General features: G+C 41.9%; 1 protein-coding gene across 1 annotated transcript in view; it reads left to right on the forward strand.

The window, feature by feature from the left end:
* si (sucrase-isomaltase) overlaps nucleotides 1–24,654 on the forward strand; it is a 77,175-nt gene that overhangs the window by 24,009 nt on the left and 28,512 nt on the right. Inside the window, exons 16-30 of the mRNA XM_084351353.1 lie at nucleotides 484–600; nucleotides 2,653–2,807; nucleotides 3,668–3,752; nucleotides 8,697–8,753; nucleotides 11,861–11,985; nucleotides 12,257–12,345; nucleotides 13,239–13,288; nucleotides 13,838–14,023; nucleotides 16,334–16,489; nucleotides 17,158–17,364; nucleotides 17,478–17,632; nucleotides 19,129–19,297; nucleotides 22,789–22,885; nucleotides 23,339–23,451; nucleotides 23,795–23,920. Of these exons, the coding sequence (XP_084207479.1) occupies nucleotides 484–600; nucleotides 2,653–2,807; nucleotides 3,668–3,752; nucleotides 8,697–8,753; nucleotides 11,861–11,985; nucleotides 12,257–12,345; nucleotides 13,239–13,288; nucleotides 13,838–14,023; nucleotides 16,334–16,489; nucleotides 17,158–17,364; nucleotides 17,478–17,632; nucleotides 19,129–19,297; nucleotides 22,789–22,885; nucleotides 23,339–23,451; nucleotides 23,795–23,920 (1,887 nt within the window). The remainder of the gene's footprint in view (nucleotides 1–483; nucleotides 601–2,652; nucleotides 2,808–3,667; nucleotides 3,753–8,696; nucleotides 8,754–11,860; nucleotides 11,986–12,256; nucleotides 12,346–13,238; nucleotides 13,289–13,837; nucleotides 14,024–16,333; nucleotides 16,490–17,157; nucleotides 17,365–17,477; nucleotides 17,633–19,128; nucleotides 19,298–22,788; nucleotides 22,886–23,338; nucleotides 23,452–23,794; nucleotides 23,921–24,654) is intronic.

Consider the following 24,654-nt stretch of genomic DNA (forward strand, 5'->3'; position numbering starts at 1 on the left):
CATTGAGTCTGTTGTAAAATGTGGCCAGTAGTAAACAATAGAAAGCAAGCAGTCTCGGCGGACTGGCCTTTGACTGAAGTCTCTTTGTTGGACTCCATTGTCCAATTAATGTAAATAAAGATCACTGCACACGTCTACTGTCTGCCAGTAAGTCTTGACTGAACTGAACAGACATCAAGAGAGACATTTTCATAGACAAATATGTGGCCAGCTATCACATTGTTGCCACATTTTCCACCGCCGCAGGAGATTTGTCGACCTCAGATCCATTTCTTTCTGACGATGCCTGGACTGACATTTATGATAGACATAGAGCTACCTTTATATTGCTTCAGTTTCAGTCTTCAAGTATCCACAGCATCCCCTTTTCTCTGTCACTGTAGGATTCCAATACACTGAATTTAACATTTAACATAATAGATATATATATATGCTGTAGGTTCTGGCTAAATGTCAAGCTGTCATCCCCTCCATGCGTTTCAGATCGGAGCTGACATCTGTGGATTCTTTGACGACTCCAGTGAAGAGTTATGTCGTCGCTGGATGCAGGTGGGAGCTTTCTACCCCTTCAGCCGGAACCACAACGCTGAGGGCTACAAGGTAGTGTAAAGGCATTTTGTTCTACAGATCTTATTTTAGACTGTCAGTGTGAGATTTATGTATCACACAGCCATTGTTCGGTCTAAAATGCTGCAGGGTAAACCCTTCATTTCATAACATTGCATAGGTGCCGTGAACTCCAAGCCGACAAAAATAGAAAAGTCTTTCAGTATCCATGGAGATTGTCATCACCAGCAGTAGTACAACCGAGTTAGAAAATGGGAGCAGTGGGAACTCTGATTTTGGGTTTAACTCTGGGGATGAAAGCTGTTGCAAATCATTATATCTGCAGTGGGTATTGGAACATCTGAGCCTGAAGTCAAACGTAGCACGGAAGCTCAGTGCCAGACTGATACTCATCGAAGAGGATGAGATTTTACACTTTAGTTAAACATAAAGTTAATGCTATATTGTGTTAAATGACTTTAAAATAATGTGCCATACGTCGGTTATACGGCCAGCGTATTGTCAAATATCAAGGCAGTTTAAGCTTCAGTGGTCCCCATAGGCATCGGACCCTTGAATTCACTCATTTACAGCACCACCAAAGTGTATGTTTTTTTTTTTACTTGAGAAGAAATTGTAATTGTAATTCACTAAGCGCTGTTCTCAAAAATGTATTAAAAAAACTAGACACCAGCACCTATTCAGTCCAATGAGAATTGCTCACCTTTTAGCAGACTGCAGACAGACACTCTGTTTAATCCATCCCTGACAGATTTTGCTGTCGCGTTTGCTTTTGGAGAGGGTAACTTAAAAGAAAAACAAAACACCATCAAAACTCTTTATTTATTTAATATTGTTCATAATTCCCCTTACACACCACTTCATAATGCACGTGAGTCCAAAGCTCAACAGGCCGCCCTACGATCGGACCATTGCTGTTAATAGTTGGTTAAATAAGGTTAAGTATTATGATAAATCTTTCTAAGCCAGAGCAGAGAAGATTCACACAGAGAATGACTCTCAACAAGTGTAATAATAACAATTATAATCGTTTGGACTGTAATGACGATGGAGAGATATTTATGTTTATCTGCAACAAACACACCATGAATTTAAATGTCACATGTCGGATCAGAGTAAATGTCACAGCGACACACAAGAAAAGCACCCGCTGAGCCTACAACAGTGCTTATATCGATGTTACATACTGAGCTATTATTGAAGATGAATGCAAATAAAGGGAGAAAAGTCAGTCGGCGGCGTTGAATAGCGCGAAAATTGATGCTCTCCCAATATTCTCCGTGTGACATTTCCATGCTCATCACTGCTGCAAAAATAGCACAGCGTTGAGGTGGGGAGTGGGGGGGGTGGTTGAGTAAGAAATGGCGTGTGTTGGAAGGAGGCAGTTGGGTGTGGTGGAGGGGGGGGAGGGTGTATTTGCTGGAGGACAGACACATGATGATGATGAATTTGAAGTACGATTTCCACTAAACGAGACGGCTAATGTGTGACCTTTGCTTTGCCCTAATCATGGCTCTCATCACACGGCCATGCAGGCCGGTCCAAAAACACACAGACACACGCACACGCAGTTCTCATCACACTCTCAGAGGTGCCGAGGGCATAAATGATTAGCCAGATGAGAGGAGCACGGCCTGTTAGCAGCTAATCACCCTCTCACTCTCCACTATCATAGAAATTAAATCATACTTCTCCGTTTCTTTCTCACACTCTTTTCCCCCTTTATTCCTTTCTCTCGTGTTCTCTTTTTGCTCATTGTCTTTGCAAACTCTGCTTTTAGATGAGTCCTATGTAAAGTTAATTTCCCTTTTAATCATTATAAATAAGGTTAATGTCCACTTAAACATCATGAATAAATTGATGTTAAAAAATCAGTTCCTTGTTTCTCTTCTTCCCCCTTTTCCCCCAGCTTCTCATCTCTCCTCCCCATCCCCCCATCATCTTCACACCTTTTATGTCCTCGCACCTCAAGTCTCTCTTTTCCCTCCAATTTATTCGTTCCCTCGTTGAAACTCCTCCATTCTCTCACCTCTTTTACCCCGTGGATAAAAGTCAAATCTTTATTTTCTCCCTCCCCGTCTCCAGCCCCAGGATCCAGCTGCATATGGCCCACAATCAAAGCTGGTGGCGAGCTCTAAACATTACCTGGAGATCCGTTACACACTCCTGCCTTACCTCTACACACTCTTCTACAAAGCCCACACCACGGGGGAGACTGTTGTTCGTCCCGTCATGCACGAGTAAGTCGTTTAAAATGTTGAAAGTATGTTCTCGAGTTGTGCAGTTAGATTGGGCCGTGAAGGCTCAGAAGTTTGAGGGAGTGGCTGCTCCGATTCAAACATTCATTGCTCTGTCACAAGCAATGAGTGAAAGCACAGGCAGCACATTAGCTCAGACCCAATCATAATGGTGACTTGTACCGTATATTTGAAAAAAAGTAGCACAACGCCGTTTGTGGCTCAGAAGAAGTTGCATGTAATCACAAAAATTGCCTCCAGGGATGTCACTGAGTTGCTAGATTGCATTGTGGGTAATGTAGGCAACAAGTTTTGACCAAGAGGGAATGAAAAAGGGGATATATCTGGGTATGCTATATGGATTTTTGTCATTTGTTTTTAAACTGTCCATAATGGGTCCAACAGTATAATCGGATTGCAATGCTAGACCAATTAACTGCTTTTCAAAATCTGGTGCCTACATTACCATAACATAACAATGCAACTTAGCTATTGACGCAGTTTATCAGGTTACATGCAGCTTCCTCTGAAGCCACAAAAGGTATCATGCTACTTCTTCCACACATACAGTAGTACTCCTCAAGACCTGTAAACACACTTTAACATGTAAAATTGGTGGAGTAACCCTTTAAGCGCGCCACAGTGGCTTGTTTTTCTTCAAACTTTGCCAAAATTGAATAATATTGAATGAATAATGAATGGCTGAGGGTGGAAATAGTGGTAATATATTGTTGTTGTAGCATACTGACATACATTGGCCCAAATGTTGTCATAGAGCCTGGCAGTGCACAGACATGCTGGTTTTTAACATATTATGAAAAATATATCTAATTGATTCCGTACTTTTCTCTGTCACTCCCAAGGTTCTACTCTGACAGCTCCACCTGGACAGTGGACCGCCAGTTCCTCTGGGGAAGAAACCTGCTCATCACACCTGTACTAGACCCGGTCAGTTAACACACAAACAAAAGTTTTAAAAAAGGACATCCCAGAATGGTCACACATACATACGACCATGCTTTGGCCCTGAAGTACTCACATCTAGACCTAGAAAGTATCATATCGGGCACATATAGAAACACATGTCGTACACAGAGGAATGTGTCTTGCAGATGATGCAGATGAGATCAGTTACTCACACACGCGGTCATACACACACACACACTCTGACCTCCACTGGGAAAACATGACATGGGATTTTCTTTGTTGCCCTCCCCTCCTCTCATCCCTCTTTCTTCTCTCTTTCATATCCTCCCTCTTTTCTCTCAGCTCTAATGAGAGCACTGACCTCATTACTAGCAGATTAGAAGTGTAGATAGAAGTGTGTATGTGGGTGTTTGTGCATCTTTGTGTGTGTGTGTGAATGCGTGCCCCTGTGTGTACGTGTAATTGTGCACGCCGGTGCGTGCTTGTGTATGTGTGCATACACACAGCAATTGCGGTCATGTCAAAGTGGCCTGATTAATAAGCAATTTAGCATGGCCTCTCGTGAATTACGGAATAGTGGAAAGCGAATTGGATTCGTAGTGGGGCCGGGGATAAAGTAACTTCAATCAGTGTGAAAAGTTTCTAATACGAGAAGTGGAGGGGTTTTTTGCATGAGGTGCCTCAGGGTTTAAGCTGTCCTCAGGGTTGGGCCATAAGGTGAGTATGCAGGTTGTTTTCGCGAAGCAAAAAGACAAACAAAAAAAGCAGTCAAAAATGCGCTTTCTCTGGGTCTTTTCAAGGCCAAAAAGCACATTCAACTGTATTGCAACCCAAAACTGGATAAGAAATTTATTATCAGTGGGTGTGTTCGGGGCTGGCCATTATTGACCAACTTTTAAAAGCCATGTGATCTGCATCAGAGTGCCCTGATGATTGAGCAGAGAGAAATGTCCGAAATAGAGATTATGAAACAGGAAATTCATGAACTTGCTTGTGTTGGTGCAGAAATGCCATGAACGGATTTACAGTATGTTGGATAAACTAACTAGGGAGACCAAATGCGTGCTTACCATGTTCCCCTCATCTGGAAACTCTTTCTAATAGCCAGTAGGATGCACTCAGCCCTACAACCCTCCCTTACTGCACCATGGCACATTCTGACAGCTCTATGTTCACAACCAGTCATTCGCATCACAGCCACATATACAGTACACAGCTGGAACGAAAAATACAAGTAATTTTGTTTCCCTGCATGAGGGAGTTCAAATTTAAAATCAATTTGACCAGAATATCATCCACAAACAGAGTTTGTGAGCTTTCCAGCAACACTTGTTCAAGTGTCCAAAATGTGGGTCAAACCAAACCCGCACAACACATCCAAAGATGCACCATGCTGCTTGATCAATACTGACAAGACTCCAGACTGAAGCTCCCCTCCCGCCTCTGAATACTGAAGTTTGTGGTGGGCAGAGATAAAAAAAAAAACCCAAAAAGGTACAAGTTAGCTATCAAAACAATCTGTATCTGACAGAAACGCTGTATTAGTGGCAGAATATTGTCAATACAGTCTCAACTGACACGCTGTGACCTGTCACCCAAAAATGCTGAACATCAGATCCGATAATCAGCCAGTTGTGTTATCGGTTGATCCATAGTGTGCAGTACATACATACATGTAGATATGCAGTATATATAATTTACTTTTACTTGTACTTTTGATACTTAAGTACACTAATTGAAAGAAAATTGCTTTTAATACTTGAGTTACATTTAATATCAGATACGTTGAGACTTTAACTCAAGTACTATTCATACGGGTGACTTTCACTTTTACCAAATAAAGTAATATCTTTACTTTTTACTCAAATATGACTTTTGGGTACTTTTGACAACACTTTGTTGTTATATAGTTTTGTGATGGGGCCTGTAGTGGATCTTAAGGCTCATGACCAAGGGGTAATGCGTTTTGATTGCAGTGAGAATATCATGGCATGCACGTAGAGCTGGAAGATGAGTCTCTCTGATGAGTCGGAAGCAGTTGAGATTTTCTTGTCTTTTTTATTTGATCAGATATCTCACACCTGAATGTCACCTCAATCTATCTGTCTGTGGCTTTATGAAAGGAGTTAAACTAGTGTCTTCATCTTCACTCTGAGCGGGAGTCATGATTTTTACTTCCTCTCTAACACATTATCTTAGAGATGTTTTTTGTTTTTTACCTCCTGGGTTGTCTGTAAATAGCTTCACGCTAAACATGGCCCGTTATGGTTTGACATGAAATCCTTAATCTGCTGTAGAAAACTGACATAGCAGTGCAGCGTGGCACACTGACACAAGCTTTAGAAGTTCTTCATACCTCTGCTCCGCCACTTGAAAAGGACTCGTTCCAAAACGGCGGATCCGCTGCGGCTGAATATTCATCTTTTGTGGTGACAGGGTGCCGCTGAGGCGCGGTGCTGTGGTTTAAGCCAGAGTGAAGGCAGGCATTAAGAACAGCGGCCGCTATCTTTTACAGATGCATCAGGCTGTGAAGGGCCACGTGAAGAGATAGTGTCAGCGACTTGAGAGAGGTCACAGGCTGATCTTTAACAACCCCTCACATCCTACCTCCACTTTTCCTTTTTCATTATTCTCATCTTTCTCTGTCTCTTTCTATTTATCGCTCTGTCCGCCTGCCTCTCCCTCTCTCTAATGATGCTCGTTCTCTATCATTCAGATCAGTCGATGCTTTAACCTTGATCTCTGTGATAAACTGGGGAGCTCTCCTGCACTCCCTCTTTCTCCGTCATCCCCTCTGGTCTTCATCCATGCTTCCACTCTCCCTCCTCTTACTCTTTACTCCCTTTTCTTTTTAGCTCATCCTTTCATCAGTCGTTGGCTCCCTTATCTCATCTGCATTCTCTTAATCAGCTGCTGTCAACTCACCCTTGTGATCCCATTTCATTTCATCCCACCCCTCACCACCACCACCACCACTGCCACCTCTCTCTCTTCCTCTCTGTCTCTCGCTGCCTCTCTCATCTACCTCGGCTACCATCTGATCATTCTGCCAGTATGAATCGTTGGCCCACCTGATCAAATCTTACCTTATGGCTAACCGGGCTCCGCTGCTCTAAATGAGGATACAGGCCTCACGCCCTGTCCCTCTCAATCACATTTAGCAGCCATGCTAAGTCCTGCAGTCGCTACCCATTTGTCAGCGGGGTGAGTGATAGGCGCCGCGAGCAAATCAGACACCAGAAAACGAGGTATAGGGGGAGCATCCATTTCCCCCGGCTGTCATCCCACAGGCTGTGCAGCGGTTGTGACAGGTGACCTGCCTCAAACTGCAAACGTGGCCCCCAAAGAGGACTTTAAGTCATTTAATTTGGTTAGCAGGCCATTAAAGCAATATGTCTCCATCATATCTTACTCATGCTTTTTTTCCACATAGGGGCTGTGGCATTAACCATGACATTTAAAAATGAAATACTGATATCATGTTAATCATACACAATAACCTGTAAATAGCCGTGCAGCTAACAAAGGCTAACTCCACCGATTTAACACCTTAAAGTGTGTTTACAGGTCTTGGGGAGCACTGCTGCATATGTGAAGAAAGTAGTATCGAGCCTTTTGTGGCTCCAGAGGAAGCTGCATGTAATCTGATAAATTGCCTCCAGTGATGCCTCTCAGTGGCTAAGTTGCATTGTGGGTAACGTACGTGCCGGGTTTTCAAAGGGAAGAATAAAGAAGTTGATATCCCTAGTTCTGCTGCATTGATTTTGGTAGAAGAGCAATGCTACACTAGCGGACTGCTTTTCAAAACCTGGTGCCTACGTTACCCACAATGCAACTTAGCCTCTGAGTGACATCACTTGAGAAAATGTATCAGATTACATGCAGCTTGCTCTGGAGCCACAGAAGACTCGATACTACTTTTGTTTTTTTCATTTTTGTTCACATATTGAAAAATGGATTGAGAATTGAGAATTGATAAAACTCTCCAAGACCTGTAAACACACTGTAATGTGTAAAAATGTGTGGATTCTGACACCGTGCTCTTGCTTTTCAAATATGCTCTTCTTTTCCTCTGTTTAATTACCCTTTGCTCCCTGTTCTCCTACCTGTTTATTTTTTCTTGGCTTCCTGTCACCCCTCTTCCTTGTTCCTAATAACGGGCCCCACAGGGCCACAAAATAGGACAGCGGCTGAAGACAGAGAGACAGGGAGAGAACAAGAGAGAGAAAGGGAGTGTGATGCTGCCGTCTTTGACAGACGGCCTTGGCCTACGCAGCTGACATAGTCTGTTTCACCATTTTGGCGTGCTTTGACGAGGACCTGTGGTTCGCTCTTTCTCTCGCTGTGCTCTCTGTGTTTATCTCTCTCTCTCCCTCTGTTCTGCCCTGTCAGAAAGAGCAGGGAAGTGACAACGCTATCAAAGGCTAGGCGCTCTTCTATTGATTGCTGCTGTCTGTCCACCACCTTAAGCCATCAAAGGGTGTCACCTATCAGTCGTCGCTTGATGCTGTCTTTCCCATCATCTGTTGCACCGTAGCACTGTAGTCTGAAATGTCAGAAGGGCTTTGTGGAAACTTTATATCAGATGATAGGCAGTTTTTAAAATAACTCTCCTTGATGGAAACATTTTCATCTCCTTTTTATTTAATATTAAGTCGGAGTGATTTATGGCAGCGAGACGTATCTGCGCTTCCTTTGTGGTGTATTGTAGTCTGTCTCCTCATGTTTAGCCTTGTGAGATTAAAGTGTCAGGTTTGGCGCAGTAAGCTAAAGCAGGTGTAACTGGCTGCAAACACAAATCAAACACGGGCATGCTTTCACACGAGGCACAAAGCTAACACCTTTTGAAAGGTACTTTACAAATCAGAGGCACATAATGTATGTAATGTTCGAGATTAAAACATTTAGATCGTTGTTCTAACACACACACATGAATAAAATATTGTTTGTCCTTGTTTTCTGCAGGGTGTGGAGCAGGTGCGGGCATATATCCCTGATGCTGTGTGGTACAACTATGAAACGGTAAGACTATACAGCACTCTTTCAAACAGTTCTCTTAAAGGAGACCTATTATGCTTATTCTTTTTGTCTTCTTTTCCTTTCCTTCAATGTTTTATAGAGACACTTATGCATGTAAAAGGTCTTGGAAGTTAAAAAGGCCAAAGTGGAAGAATTTCAGGTTCCTCAGGTGCCTGAAACGCCTCGTCAGTAGTCCCGCCTTTAATTCTGTGACTTTGTGACATCACGCTAGGCTACTATGTCACACATTTGCATAATTTATGCCTAGCAGCTACTTTGGCACGTAAGAATTAATTTAGCACAGCTGCTCATGCTCGGCGCTACGTCAGGCTTGTGTGAGCTGACCAATCAGAGCAGGCTGGGAATTGGGGAGGGCGGGGGGCTTAAAGAGACAGGTGTTAAAACAGAATGTATCAGACAGAGGGGACATGCAGTGCTGCGGCAGTGTGGGAAACTGATGGGCTTTCTGAGCACTAAAGCTTGTTAATTCTAGCAGCAACCCTGAATTAAAAAGCATAATATGTCTCCTTTAAGATGTGTCACAACATAAATAGTGTCATAATTATGATAACTACTGTTAGTATACCTGTACATTAGTTCATATACTTACAGCAAACACTGCAGACACTTTAGCTCTTCCACTTCAAATTGTCGCTGATGTATTTTCTCTTCAGAGATTAAGACGGAACTTAAACTGCAGCAAACCGATTGTACTCCAAGTAGAGTGCACACGACATGAATGACAGTCTATTATATGTGATGATGGCCACATAATTCTTGGTAATAGGCAGCATGAGACTACTTATATTTGAATTTGACAGCACAGTATGGGTGTTTCTTGTTTTCTTCCCCATTTAATTTACATTAAAAGAGACACATTTCAACATAATGCAATCTGATTCAAAACCGAGAGGCATAAAAAATTACCATAGAGTTGAATCAACATCTCTGCGATACGGTCTTAAGAAACAGAAGCCTCGAAAATATGAGGATGGCAAATAGACTAAACGGGATTAATTGCAGGGTTATTGCGTTAGAATTAGCTGGAATGCACAGGTGTGATTAATTAATTGGCAACATAAACATTTATTACCCAATAAAAATGATTGGAAGAGGGGCTTATGAGTATTATGCTACATCTGAGGAAGTAACACACACACACACGAAGAACATGTATCACATGAAAGTCTTTGCCTCCAGTTCTTTGTTTGAGACTGCGAGCGATAAGACAGAGCGGGAGTGAGGACAAAGATAGAGTGAGCGAGGGGACAGAGAAGAGAGGAGAGAGACTATCTCCCTGACAAAGAGATAAAAGAGGTGTTGAGCTCCTTTGGGACCTTATTTGGGCGTCACAGTGGCGATGTAAAGCGCCCACTGATCAGATGAACGATTAGATTGGCTGTCTTGCCGCCGGCCCCTTGTCCTGGTTGGTCCCCTGTGATTATCTGGGTAAGAGGATGGAAGGGACGGGTGGAGCGGAGGGGAGTATTGATGTAGCTAAAACGACCATGAAAAACAAGTTACAGAGGAGAGAAAATAATGGAAAAAACTGAGGGATGAAGGAGCGTAAAACAGACAGGATGGGAGTGGAACAAAAAAGAAAAGCAGGGGAAAAAAAGGACAGCACATGACATGGAAAGAGAGAGGAAAATGAGGCATAGGAGAGAGGATGAGAAGAAGAAAAAGGGGGATGGCAATTACAGTATGTAGAGGGGTGGGAAGATGGGAGGATCGGCCGGCAGGAATAAGGAGAAGAGAAGACAAGGCTCGAGAAGACCTCCTTAAGGCAGACAATGAGGGGGTGATAAGATCTGAAATTGCTTGTAGACGCTCCACTAACTCCAGCCCACACACTCGCCCATACTTTACTGTATAAAATGGTACATGCACACACGCACGCACAAGCACACACCTCCATGGGAATGTAGGAAAATGGGATAAAAAAAGAATTAGAGCACCACAAGAGAGAATAACAGGACGTGGAGAGGGAAGTAGGTAGAAGGAGAGTGAGAGGAGATGGAGAGAAGAGAGTTTTAAATTGTTTTAGGCTGGTCGGAGGATTCAGTCCTCCGGGGATCAGAAATTAACTGTGCTCTATCTGGGCCCTCCGAGAAATGAGTGGAGGGGCAGAGAGACACAGAGAGAGAGGGAGAGAGAAATTTGTCTCCTCATCTTAAATGGGCTTCTTAGCAGAACAGTCGCACATTTTATCATTATGGTGCCAAAAATAACACATTTGAACCATTTTACTGCAACGACTCAGTATAATTTCAAAATTATACGGAAAATGTAACTGTAATTTGTCCGAAACAAGGCTGAAGTTGTTCAGAGAACTAGGAAGTGGACATGCAGTCCACTGCACTGTACTATTTAAAGGGTCAGTTCACCCAAATTACAAAAATACATATTTCCTCACGTACCTATAGTAGGATTGCCATGTAGATGGGTTTGGCATTATTTTCTCAGGTTTTCAAAAATTCTTCTCTAAGATTTCTGCTGCAACCCAAACATAATGAAGCTATATTGAATGAATCCCAATGACTCTGCATACTCCACCAACCTCAGAGAGAGCACATGTCATAGGGACTATTTCTTTCAATGGAGTAAACAAGTAACTAGCTTAAATGACACTCAGTAGAGGGCATACCTTATAAACCAATCCTTCAAGGCATCTTTATGATTCCATTTTAAATCATTATGCACCTCATGCAACAATGTATGCAATCACGGAGTGGAATAATAACTTTAGGTTTGCTATTCTGCGAGTCAGTATATTATGCTGTGTTTACTGTGGTGAGCATCTTTAGGCCCAACACATGTTCTATCAGGGTTGCAGACCCAGACTAATAACTGATCTATTTACAACAATGGCAACACATGGTTTCTGAATTTCTGCTTTAGTGTTAAAGGAGCCTCAGAAAAAGCCAAGATGCATTGTAGAGATGGCAATTTCACGCAAGCCTAGAGCCGGTATTTACCAGCCCAAGCTTGTGCAAAGATAGGGCCATTGTCCTAACCTTGAAACAGGCAGCATGAACATTGTCTTGCCAACAGTGCATCACACGGGGGAATGTAAGTGAGTTAATAGATTCTGTTGTCTTCCCAATCAGATGGAACGACTGGCAGACCGCAAAATGCATGTTGATATGCATCTACCAGGTGACAAGCTTGGTTTACACATCCGAGGCGGTGCGATCCTCCCCACACAGAGGCCTAATGTCACCACCACATACAGGTAAACACACACTCGCACACAAAGTTATCACCTCAAGTGATGCTGAAAGATTCCAACAAGCTGTCAGGGATTATGTGACAAACATTTATATTATCATCCAACATTACACTCACAGTAGCATATAGATCAAACACGTTTTCACACAAGTCACCATAAAGGCAGCAAATGGTGTATCCTGTTATATATTCATGTGCACACATGTATTAAGTAGTGGTTTGACTCATCAAATCGCAATAACATGTGCGTATGGTGTTTATGTTTCTGTCTCTAGTCGTCTGAACCCCATGGGTTTGATCATTGCTCTTGATGACAACAACCAGGCAACTGGGGAGCTATTCTGGGATGATGGCGACACCAGAGGTATTGTGTGCTAATGTGCTGGTGTGTGAGAGACAGACTAATTTTTTTTATGAGCATCAAACTGAAGCTCCTATCTTGTTAGGTAGAAAGCATCACAGGAGTCAGTGGGCAGATTTCCTGCCACCTGTTTTTCCACATAAAATAAAAGTGTCTAAGAATCTCAAAATATCACAAAAAAGTTTACACCCTTGGAGATTAATGGTTAAAATCAAATGCTCAGTGGAAACAGACCGAATAAGTCTTGACGTACGCGAAGCATGTGATTTAAACATCCAGCTAAGCCTCTGTTCCACTGAAGAGACCTAAAATAATGGCAGATGAAAACATCAGATCTGTGTGGAGCGATGAGAAGACTGTAAGCTTCCTTAAATTTATATGTGACACAAACATAAATGTCATATTTCCATCCTGGTTTCTACATTGTTTTCTACTGTTTGAGGTCTGACTGGGACTCCTTCAGTGATATAATCGCAACCAACCAGAGAATTAGCTCCGCCAGCTTTTTATCTTGACTATCCAACTCCAAATAAGTGCAATGTGTTGTGGTTCAAAATGGCCATTAATTCTCTTTTTTTGCCTATATTCTCATTTACTCTTGTTGAAATTCACACTAGATTTGGACTAGATGTGTGTGACATAAGTTAACTACATCACTAAGTTAAAAGAAGTCACCATTGACTTTTAGTCTCACAATTGTCCTGCATCACCTGACCTAGAGGTCGCCGCCTAACAATAATCATAAATATGGGTCACAATAAGCTGCTCTCACAGTTTTCTTGATGAGGATGGGTTCAAATACAGTCCGGGTTCAAATAGTCAGCCATATTAAAAAGTAAAGATCTGTTCTATACGTGTACATTAGTTGTTCAGCATCTGCTCTTTTCTCTCTGCAGAGACGGTTGAAACAGGCAAACACATCCACTACACGTTCTCCGTTGCCAATGTAAGTTTCTCTCACACAAATCCACACCTCTTTAAATCCACATATTCCCTCTGATCTGAACTCAAGTTCAGAGTTCAAAACCACCAGAGACATTAGACTTTCCCACTCCAGAACACCAAGCATGATTGATCCGTGTAACGCTGCTGAAGCCTTGTTGGATCAAGTACCCCATGTTCCCGCTTGACGCAGCACTGAGGATTGCCTCACATGTTTAATGCATGACGATGATGTTGTTCTTGGTCGTCAGCATTACCCTAGGCCGGGGGATTTATAGACAGGAAATCTATTAGAGCCGCTGTTTGACTGGTGGACATAAGTTTTGGGAGTTTATAAAGTGGTTGCTTATGGTAACAGTAGTGCCAAGTAATTTAAGCTGTGACTGTTGTACATCGCATCAACCTACGGTATCTATTCAAAGCACTAATAGAGAATAGAAAATGTTATATGCTGCAGAAAGTACATTTAGCATTTTTTTTTTTATTTTGACAGCATGCAATAACTTCAGCAGGTTTAAATAAGCCATGTAATTGTGTGTCCTCTGTCTTATAGAACAAATTGACAATGCATGTGGCCCATGCTGGCTACGAGGACCCGAACAACCTGGAGTTTGACAACATTGTTATCCTTGGTGTGTCACAACGTCCCCAGTCCGTCGTTGTGACTCATGTTCAATTAAGCGGTGACTCGAATTCCACCGTGCCGGACGCCAACATACAGCACGATGTAACGAAGAAGGTAAACACACGCATGTTCATGCGCAATTGCAAAATGAACCATATTATTTTCATGCCAGGGGAAATTACAGAAAAAATTCAAAAAACAAAAAGTGTAAAATATCTTCTTCCAAGGGTGTCTTGAGACATATGACTGCTGTAATCATCATTTTTCTATTAACACTGGTGGAAATGACTAATTTGTAATGTGAAGGATTTCACTTATCGTACAAACAACTTTCACTTGATTCTGCAGGTCCAGTCAGCTGCACATCTTTCAGCTCACTGTTTGGGTTTCACGCGCCGTAACTTTGCTGTTTCGATTCAGCTTCACGTTAGCGACTAGCCAGTTAACATGGCAAAATATATAGCAGCTTGGAACTCAGATATTTCCCTCGGGAGTCGATGGAGATCAGATTTAAACAGAGAGCGAATTTTGGACCTGTATTAGCCAGTACCAGGTAGCAAAAAACATGACTTGTAAATGTTGCTTCGTGTTTGCTGAATGCGCAAAAAGAAACTGCTGACAAGTTTGCCATATATACATTATAATGTGGTAATATGTCACTGCTATGTACAGAGCTTGTTCTGCTGCCCCCCAGTGGCCAAGTGGACAGTTTTGCTGCTTTAAAAAATACAGCAATTCATTTATTTATTAACTGTTGCTGCTGTTGTTTGTTTCATTTTTGGCTTTTTATGTGCACCGTTACTAGTGTAACAGGGTTCGGCCGATGCTAGCTTTTCAGCTTATTGCCCACTTAGTAACATTTCTCAGAAAACTAATCAAAAAGTAATCAAATGTATCAAGTTACATTGCTTTGATTTAGTAATTAACTAGTTGCATTTTTATCTGCAACCTGTATTACATTTCAAAAGTAACCTTCCCAACACTGATAGTTAACCACATTTTGGGAATGCGAATTACATAATTGAACTATATACTTGTTACATATGAAAAACTCCCACACATACAGTATATCCCACTGTGTCAGGAGAACCTTGCCTTACAGACAGATGCAGGACTGATGCAGTGTGGATGAGTTCTACCGTGGCTACTCTTGTAGGCGTCCGCCATTTGTTTCAATAAGACCAGGACTGAAACCATTACTGTACATTTCAGGGTTAGCCTCTAAGTGTAAGGAATGATAACAGTTTACGTGGGGTGAGGATCATAAAAGCTTTGTGGGAGTGTGTGTGTGTGTGTGTGTGTGTGTGTGTGTGTGTGTGTGTGTGTGTGAACAAAAGAGTGAGAAAGAATGACTAAGAGCAATGATCCCACGGTAAGCGGCCAGGGTTACGGGCAAACAGCAAGAGACTATAAAGTGTCAAGAGATTCAGTTAGGTAAACTATATAGATATTTTTTTTTTCTCTGTTGCGCTTGTGTATATTTCTGTGCGCACAACTGTTCGTGTGTGTGGTCGTGTGCTATGCTTGTGTAGATCCTCAAGGTCTCTCTGGTCACACACGCAAGCATGCATTCATCAAATGACTCTCTGCAGTAATCATTTCCTGGGGGTGAAGGGTAAATGTGCTGTTAAACCTAAACTCCAGCTTGTCATGTCCATCGGTCTTTGTAGGCTTAGTCGGACCGGGCCTTGAATATAGCTCACAGCCGCCAAACGTCATTACTTCCTATACACTTGAATAGAATGATTCACACTCGCTCCGGAGTTTTATTTCGCTTTATGACTTCATTATGCTTCTTTTAACCATGTCCTGAGATCTATATAGCTTTACAGCCGCCTATATTGTTCACAGAGCTTGTGTAAAATGCCTCCCTCACAGTCCTTTTGCCCTTTTCTCATTCATTCCTTCCTTTTTCCTTATCGTTCTCCTCTTCCTTCAATTCCTCTAGTCATGTCATTTTTTAGTTTTGTTGCTCTGTACTTCTTTCTAAAAATGCCGTCTTATGCGTTCCTGTCCTGCACTGATGTGTTATACACAGAACTGCCGAAGCATGTTTCAAAAAAATAACAACCACAAGCAAAAAAATGACTGACGAAGATCCCAAAAGTCTCCTCACCAGCTGAGGATGTATCAGATGGTGACTGGAGTGATGAGAGCGAAAGGGGCCTCCCCAAGATTTTATTGTGAGAGTGACTCATAATTCCCAGCAGAGGCTGTTGAAACAGCGAGGGAAATTAACAGCTGTGTCTTAATTGATAGCACACGCAACGTCAAGCAGACAGTCTCAAGCATGTCTGGGCAGAGGAGAAACTGCTCACTCAGAGACAACTCGGGCAGAATGTTCTCACACTGGCAGCCTTGAAATGAATAATCCAGTATTCTCTCCCACCTCTTCTCCTCCCTTTCACTTCATCACACACACAGGTTCTCACCCTGCAAGGCCTCAACTTGACTCTGGGGGAGACCTATGTCGTGCAGTGGGAACCGAGTGTGCTGGAGGATGAGTACCAGCGCTTTGACTGCTATCCAGAGGAGAATTCAGATGAGGCCAAGTGCAAGGCCAGAGGCTGCATCTGGCAGGTGAGGGGTGACACGGATGACAGCCACATGCACATACACACATTAGTTATATATTCCATCACTAAACATTTGGAAAAACAAACATGTCTTGATTTCCTCCAAATACCTTTCAGTTGAGTAGTTAAATGTTACCTGCACATTCAAGACTCATTTTCATGGTGCTTACATTCAGGCATGTAGCATTAGAGTTATATTTCAACAATATTGTTGAGGCGACTGGAAACTACTACTACTCCACAAACTATTAACACAATGGGATTTTTGATAAATAATCATCAGTAATGTGGATATTATGACTCAGTGGGTGAAAGCAAGTGTTAGAACAAGTAAAACAGTCTGGTAGGTTCAGAAAATTAGGTCACGTTACTGTAATGCAGCATCCTTTAAAAACTAGGAAAATACAACCGTTATTTTATATCACTATATAATAATATAACAATAATGGTTACCTCACTGTTTAGTTTAGATACAGGATTGGAGTCATCAGGAAATTAAATCAAGTAACAGGCACAGTGTGATATTTGAACAATATAATAAACAACAAATTATAGAAATATTTAACTACAGAAAAAAACATAATAATAAAATGTGCTGAAATGACCAGGGAAGAAGAAAAAAAAGTTTTGTTTTCAATATTCTGCTACACTTTCCTTTCTGTCCCCGTTCAGCAAAGCACCGTAGCAGGTGTTCCATGGTGCTTCTTTCCAACTGATTATGGATACACCATTACAAACAGCCAAGACACCGTCTCAGGGATGACACTCGATATCACTCGGAACATGAGGCACAGGAGCAGTGATCGCCCGGGGTCACCAGACATCAACAATCTCCGTGTTGAGATCATTTACCACAAAAGTGACATGCTGCAGTTCAAGGTATGTGTTTGTTTGTCTCTTTGTGCTAGTGGTAGTGCCACTTCTCTCTCAGTGACCGTCTTTTCCTTCATTTCAATGTGTCTGACACACGTAACATCCCCTCCTCTGTCCAGATCGTGGACCAGGCCACAGCACGTTATGAGGTTCCTGTAGAGCTGTCTCTTCCTCCTACTCCTAACACCGATGAGAACAGCAGGCTTTACAGGGTCACAGTTACCCACAACCCCTTTGGAATTCAGGTCTACAGGAAGAGCACGGGAACCAAGATGTGAGTGTTTCAGTTTTGTGATTGGTTGAGGTGGACTGAGTTTGTTTTATTATGTTTCTTGAGTTTTGGGGTTTCTTGCTGATGTTTAGTGATTTTTTTTTTCCTATCATCCACTTTTCATGTTTTACCTTTTATAGTCTAAGACAAAGTGACATCCCCTACAGCACTTGCTATGAGAAACTGTTACTCTCTCTTTGTTTGAACAAAGTAATACAATAATTATTTCCTCAACTACAAAAGACTACATGTCCTACAAAAATGTACCAGTCTGGAGTGAAACACATGTCATACTGTTCAGTACAGCTACTATGAGGCTGCATTTTTTTGTTATTTTTGGTTTTCTTAGATCAAGTTTCACTTCAAACTTCTTCATTTAGCCTTATTGGCAATGTTATTCATGATTTTAAAAGATATACATTTAATGATAAACAAACACTTCTTTAATGTGGATATGGTGACATGTTTTGTGTTATCTTTGTTAAGTCATTAGTCTGTCACTCCTTGTTATTGCAGCCTACTGTAGCCAGGTAGAATATCAGTGTACTGCTGCCACGCCAGAAAATGAAAAACAGATCAAGATTGTGTTGTAACATAAAAAGTTTATTATTATAACAAGATGTTTTCCTGTTAGTACATCATACAAACTTAAAAAATCACTACTTATCTTTTTGTAACATTTTATGACAAGAATAGTTTATGGTCATAACATGGTAAGTTTGTCTTTAGTAATAATATGAAAAATGTTATAAAGTCATTAAAATATCCTGTTATAACATGAAACTTCTCACATAACAACATGATACTGATTTCCTTTTTCTGGCAGCAATGCACTTCCATAAGGTAGCTCCAGAAAAAACATAAATGACACACTGTCCTCATCATTAAAGCAAATATATGTGCATCCCATGATGTCTTTTGTTTTTACGAGCACTCGAACTGCGTCTCCAATAAATTAGCCCCTCTAGGGCGGTGAGTCACCAGGCAATTTTCAACAAAACAGACACTCCCGTTAACAAGCAACAAAAAAAAAAGGGACATGGGCTAAAAATTCTATTCAACTATTTCCAGGCAAGAAACTTCTTTTTCTTACCCCTGTGAGATTAAAGTAACAATGCTGAGTCAACTCCTCCGGCACTGTTTTACCCAATCAGATATACTTAAGAAAGTTGCCCTGCGTATCTGCGCCTTAAGTAGCTTCCTCTTGTTCAGCAGTCGTGATGATGTCAAATGAAGCAGTCGGGCGTCAAAGAGTGTTTTCAAAGCGTATCTCTGACGGAGGGTGACATTATTAAGCCTTCCATGTTTTTCAAAAGTGTCAGTTCAAATTCTGCTAATTAAAATTTATGAAGTATGTTGAAGGGATGCCTGCAGTTCCTACGGGTTATTATGCTTATTTGTGTCAAACATATTGTGAATAACTCCCTTTGACAATAATTCCCTCTCCCCCCTCTGCTCCCCGTCTCTCATTGATTTAATCCTCTGTCACTTCTCCTCAGTTGGGACTCCTCCGTGCCAGGTTTTACCTTCTCAGACATGTTCATCCAAGTGTCTACTCGACTGGCATCCGAGAACGTCTACGGCTTTGGAGAGACGGAGCATCCCACCTATAAACACAACCTCAACTTTCACACCTGGGGCATGTTCTCCAAGGACCAGCCACCTGGTGTAAGTATCTAAAGCACCGCACCACACCGATCGCTGAAATCATCCCATTGAGGGAATGTGCGACTGGATCTGCTTTCCATGAATAAAATTTGACTTTGAGCTAAATTATTGTTTACTGCAACATGCCATCGAAATTGGTTTTGATGGCATGTTCCATGAAAAACAATTTAGTTCTTATTACGGTGCACGTACCAGAGAACGCCCTGCAGTGGGTGTCTTTAACATCACACCCTCTGGAGACCGCAGAGGTGACTTGTAAACAACCTTCCCGCACAGTATGTAAACTTGTCTCTCTCACACTTGTGTCACTTTGATGTGATGGGGCTGATAAGAGCGGCGGTTATAGAGTGTCATCATGTTTTCCCTACCGGTGTCAAGGCCAGACAGGATGAGGTTTCCACCTGCATCAGCATTATCAAGCCTAATTGCTGAGCTGTCAAGACAGCTCCACAGGGTTCAGACTAATGTTATGGGGCCCCTCGGAGAGCGAGGGAATTAGAGTTAAAAAAAAAAAGAAGGGAAAGAGGATGAAAATGAGAAAAAAATACAGAGCAGGCAGGATGACATGGACTCTGTATTTACACAGTCTTTGATATACTAATATTAAACCGGATAAGACTGCACTTTAAATAAGAGTTCTCAGCAGCAATGCCTCTTCCCAGAAATGATAACCGGGTTACTTGAGATAATCCAAAGACCATGTTGTGAACAGTTTCATGAGGGAACTTTCTTTCTACCGAACTTCACCTGACAACCATATCACTTCACTGAAATGTGCATCTACTCATGGACGAGGCGCTCATGCTTGTGACAGAACGGGATGTAAACACTGATAACGTTGCCTAGCTCAGTAAGCTTAGTTAGCTAGACTCACATCTATGAGTAGATGGGGAGGTTTGAATGAATTTATTTTCAATTTGTGTCCAACTCCAGTGTACTTTTGCATTTTCACTATATTTCATATATTTCTGTCAATACTGATGAGCCACACTGTTCACTATATATATATTTTTTGTTTTTCAAAAATAACCTAATATGTGCACAAAGTTTAGAAATGTAATCTGTGAAGAAGAGACAGAGAGAGACCAAGACATCTGTCACTCGCTGTCACTGTTCCTAAAATGGAACAATGACGTATGACTACAGTGTAAGCTGCACATCACGTGACATCCTCCAAGATTGGCACACTGACAACAGAGTTTGAGAAGCTGTAGAAGCACCAGCAGTGTCTCGTCATTTTCGAGGTGACTGGCTCAAGTCTCATTCGTCTTGGAGGAAGAAAATTACGCACATTTTAGAGTTAAATGCATCAATCTGGTGCAAATTAAGAGGCTATATTATAATTAATATGAGCATGAATAAGAAATTGTAGAACATTTCAAATGTAGAAAATAATAGAATATAATAATGAGCTTTGGCTCTGCCCAGTCTGTGGACAATACAATATACAACATGCAATATTAACACAAGCCTTTAGGCTGTCGTCAATAGTCAATCCATTGCTTTTCATCTTGTATGAGTCCAGAGCCGTAACTAAACCCTGACTGAGAGACCAGAGAATCATTGTCTGCTTTTAAAACTATGAGCCCCTGAGCAGCACCATCTTAACTATATATCTTCTGGTCTGTCTGAGATTGCTGCTGGAAAACGCGTTTCGTTTCACGCACATCTCATGTATATCAACCCATTTTCACATGTGGTGTGGTTATCTTTTCCGAGCTGCAGTTCATAAACACTGTTCGCATTTATCAAACGGAATAAATACTGTGAGTTATATCTCAGTCCATAACTTTGTTGTGTATCTTGGAGGAAATACCAGTCATTAACTAGTTTGTGTATCATTATAGATTATAAAAAAAAGAATACACATATGACGTTTTCCGAGGCATTAATTGAATAGCTTAACTCAAATTTTGTTTTATTTAGAATATTGTCTATGTTCATAGTTTGGAGTATTACAATCCATGTAAATCTACCAAGCATGAGTGAATAAAGGCTGACAGAGAGGGACCAAGACAACTGTCACTAGCTGTCACTCTTTGTTAGTTGACAAGCTAATGACCTTTCTCCTTCTTGAGTCAGGCCTTCGCACCATGTAGCAGGGCCACAAGGGCACCCACAAACACACATTCAGACACATAGCAAGAAAAGCACTTGCACCCACAAAACTGACACAGAGACAGGGCCAGTCCTCATATATTACCGTTTAACGACTTCTTATGTACCAGAAGTGCAGGAGGCTGATGGAGTGTGACATGCCCATGAGTTTTCCTTGCAGGACGGTGACATCTGAAAGTGGCAGATCTCCCGTCCCCCGCCACCTTTCTATCTGTTCCTCTTAGCCCAGTCTGTCTTGTTTCATCCTCATCTAAACACTGACGACAACAGTGGGACCTTCACTGGAGTTATAGAAAGAAAACTCATAAAATCCACACTCTGAAGCTCTTCTCAGTCCCACTAGATCAGTATATTGTTCCGTATGCATAATTACTGAAGTACATTACCGTACGTGCATCTGGAAAAGACAGATGTGGATTTGCATGTGTTGAATCGTTCCAGAAAAGGGGGGGGGGATAGATAAATGGCTGCCTTTAGCCACACAGGCTGATTTAAGTAGTAGTTAAGTGGGCGTTATAAACTATCTTTGAAAAAGCACAAAAAGCTCTGCTTTGTTCATAATTTGCCAAGCGGAGTTTGATAGCCACCAAGCTGCAATTTTGTCATTCATTTTAATGTTCTGCATGCTACATTTAGTACCTCCTGATTTTTATTTCAGCACCCGGCAGCAGCTCAAATCCCCAAATAACATTCCAGTTCTCTGTTGATGTCTTCAAACTCAGGCTGGAGAATTTTTGGGATTTAGTAGCACTACTGGGTGCCATAACTAACACAGGAAGTATATTTAAAGGTGCATCATGCGAGAAATTGGCCACCTGTTGAATTTATACTCAAAACAAACATCTGGCATCACTAGAGTAACCGCCAACTGTAGCTGCTGTTAGCTAGTTAGCTCAGTTAGCCGTGCAGCTAGCGATCTGGACCAGGAAGTGTAGGTGTTTATTGATATCTCTGGCATACAAATGACATACATAGACATCATAACGTCAAAACTGTTATCTCTTTACATTCTGTTGATGATTTTAGTTCATTTTTGCATGTTTTCAGGTAGAATTCTCACATGTTGCACCTTTAAATACACGACTTAGATGTCTAAGTCGCACATCCATCTGCACATGGGATAACTGTACAAATTCTTTCCCCTTACTTTTGGTTAAACTGCTGAGTGCGAGCCCCACTGTTGCAGTGTTGCTGTCATACCCATAAATACGATGAGAAATGCCCTGTCAGGTGTGAAGGAAAATGCTCATGAATAAACAAAGTGGCTCCCGAGCAAACATTAGTACAAACCGCGGAACAGAACAATTCTTTAACCCGCATTCACCCTTTTCTCTTTCATTCTCATTCTCACTCTCATTGTCTCTTTGCTACAGTACAAGATGAATTGCTACGGAGTGCACCCCTTCTATATGGGCCTTGAGCGCTCTGCTGATGCTCACGGTGTGCTGCTACTAAACAGCAATGCCATGGGTGAGAGAAACACACATGCACCTGACACGCACGTACAGTACGCTTGAATTGCGAGCGCACGCGCCTTCTTTATATGCAAATGCAACCGACCAGCCTCACGTGCATGCACAATCTCACTCAGCTGCATATGAAGAGAGTGTTTACTGTATGTATTAATGAGTGAGGCTTTTGAGCACGTCTTATATAGGGCCGACACAAAATAATGAGCTCTTTCCACTCATGTCCACTCATTTAGTAGATTTGCATACTGAGCTCATGCTGTGTATTTATTCAGAATAAAGTGTTTCAGTTATTTTCCTCCTGCACTGCCCCTGCTTTCTCTTTAAGTACTAAAACACACATGCGCCACACTGTAAGAGAACATAGAAACACACACACACACACACACACACAAACACACAATTTCCTGTAGCATTTTAAGGCACATAAATGTCATGTTTGCTTTGTGTCCAGATGTGACGTTCCAGCCCACTCCAGCTTTAACCTACCGAACTCTGGGTGGCATCCTGGATTTCTACATGGTCCTGGGACCTACGCCTGAAACAGTGGTGCAACAGTACACTGAAGTAAGTGTTCTCGGGCTTCGGGTCTGTTTGTGTGTGAGTGTGTAACTGTGTGCATTCGTGTGTGCACCTATGTGTGTGTCGGTGTGTGTTTTGTGTCTGGCCCTGGGCCGCTGTTGATGGACTGCAGCAGCTGGGAGTTCCTCGCTTCATTGCGCTCTCTCATTTAGCCTATCTAAACACACACACACACACACACACACACACACACACACACACACACACACACACACGCACACACAAACAATCAAACAAACACTTTATGGACAGTGTCCCGATTTCCTGCAAAACAACTTTTTCTGTGCTGAATTGTTTTGACTTCCCTGTTTGTTTTTCTTCTTAACAGCTGATTGGACGACCTGTTCTACCTGCCTATTGGTCCCTTGGGTTCCAGCTCTGTCGCTATGGTTATGCTAACGACACTGAGATAGCAGATCTATACAGAGACATGAAGAACGCGGGCATACCCTATGTAAGTTCCCAGACAAGACTTTTTTAAGATGTCTGAACTCAAACTGAGAACAGCAACGCCCACAAGAGTGTTGTTTATAATTATCTGGCAGAAGAGAATAGTGTCAGCATTCCCATGATACGGCTGGCAGAGTGCTATTTGATTCTGCATATTTGCTTGTTTCTTGTAAAAACAGGAAGCTGGGTAGGGACTAGTTGCTGGCATTTACAGTAGCCAGGAGTGCTAATTGTGCGTTGCGCAGCCCAGCGATGCAGCTAGTGGTCCAGTTAGCGCACTCTGCCCAAACTGGCACAGTTGGGCTCAGTCAACTTACAGGACTGCCAGTTCCCCTGACAACCAAGCTAACTAGCTAATGGCAGCAACAGTTGGCAGCAGTTAGAGATAGCCTTAGCAATGGGTAAAGCTATCTGTCCATCAGGAAAGTCAAAGTAGGACATGCAAGGGAAATAAGATATGATCTAGTTTACCTGAAATTAGTGAATAAAGTTGTGTTTTTGAGTAGTAATCATTGATGCGCATCCCCCAGAAACACTCCAGACACTTCAATTAAAGAAGAACACAACAAGAAGACATCCTCATCTTCTACGTTCCCATCAGAATTTAGATTCAGGATACAGAAAGCGTAGTAAAATCATCAATCCCACCATCTGTGATCCATTTGTTTCAGAGGGTTTATGTGATCAGTGAAATCAACTGTGATGTAAAGTAACAGAATATTACAAGACACAATGCTG

The sequence above is a fragment of the Pagrus pagrus genome (genome assembly GCF_965226575.1).
Source record: "Pagrus pagrus genome assembly, chromosome: 4".
Taxonomy (NCBI): Eukaryota; Metazoa; Chordata; class Actinopteri; order Spariformes; family Sparidae; genus Pagrus; species Pagrus pagrus.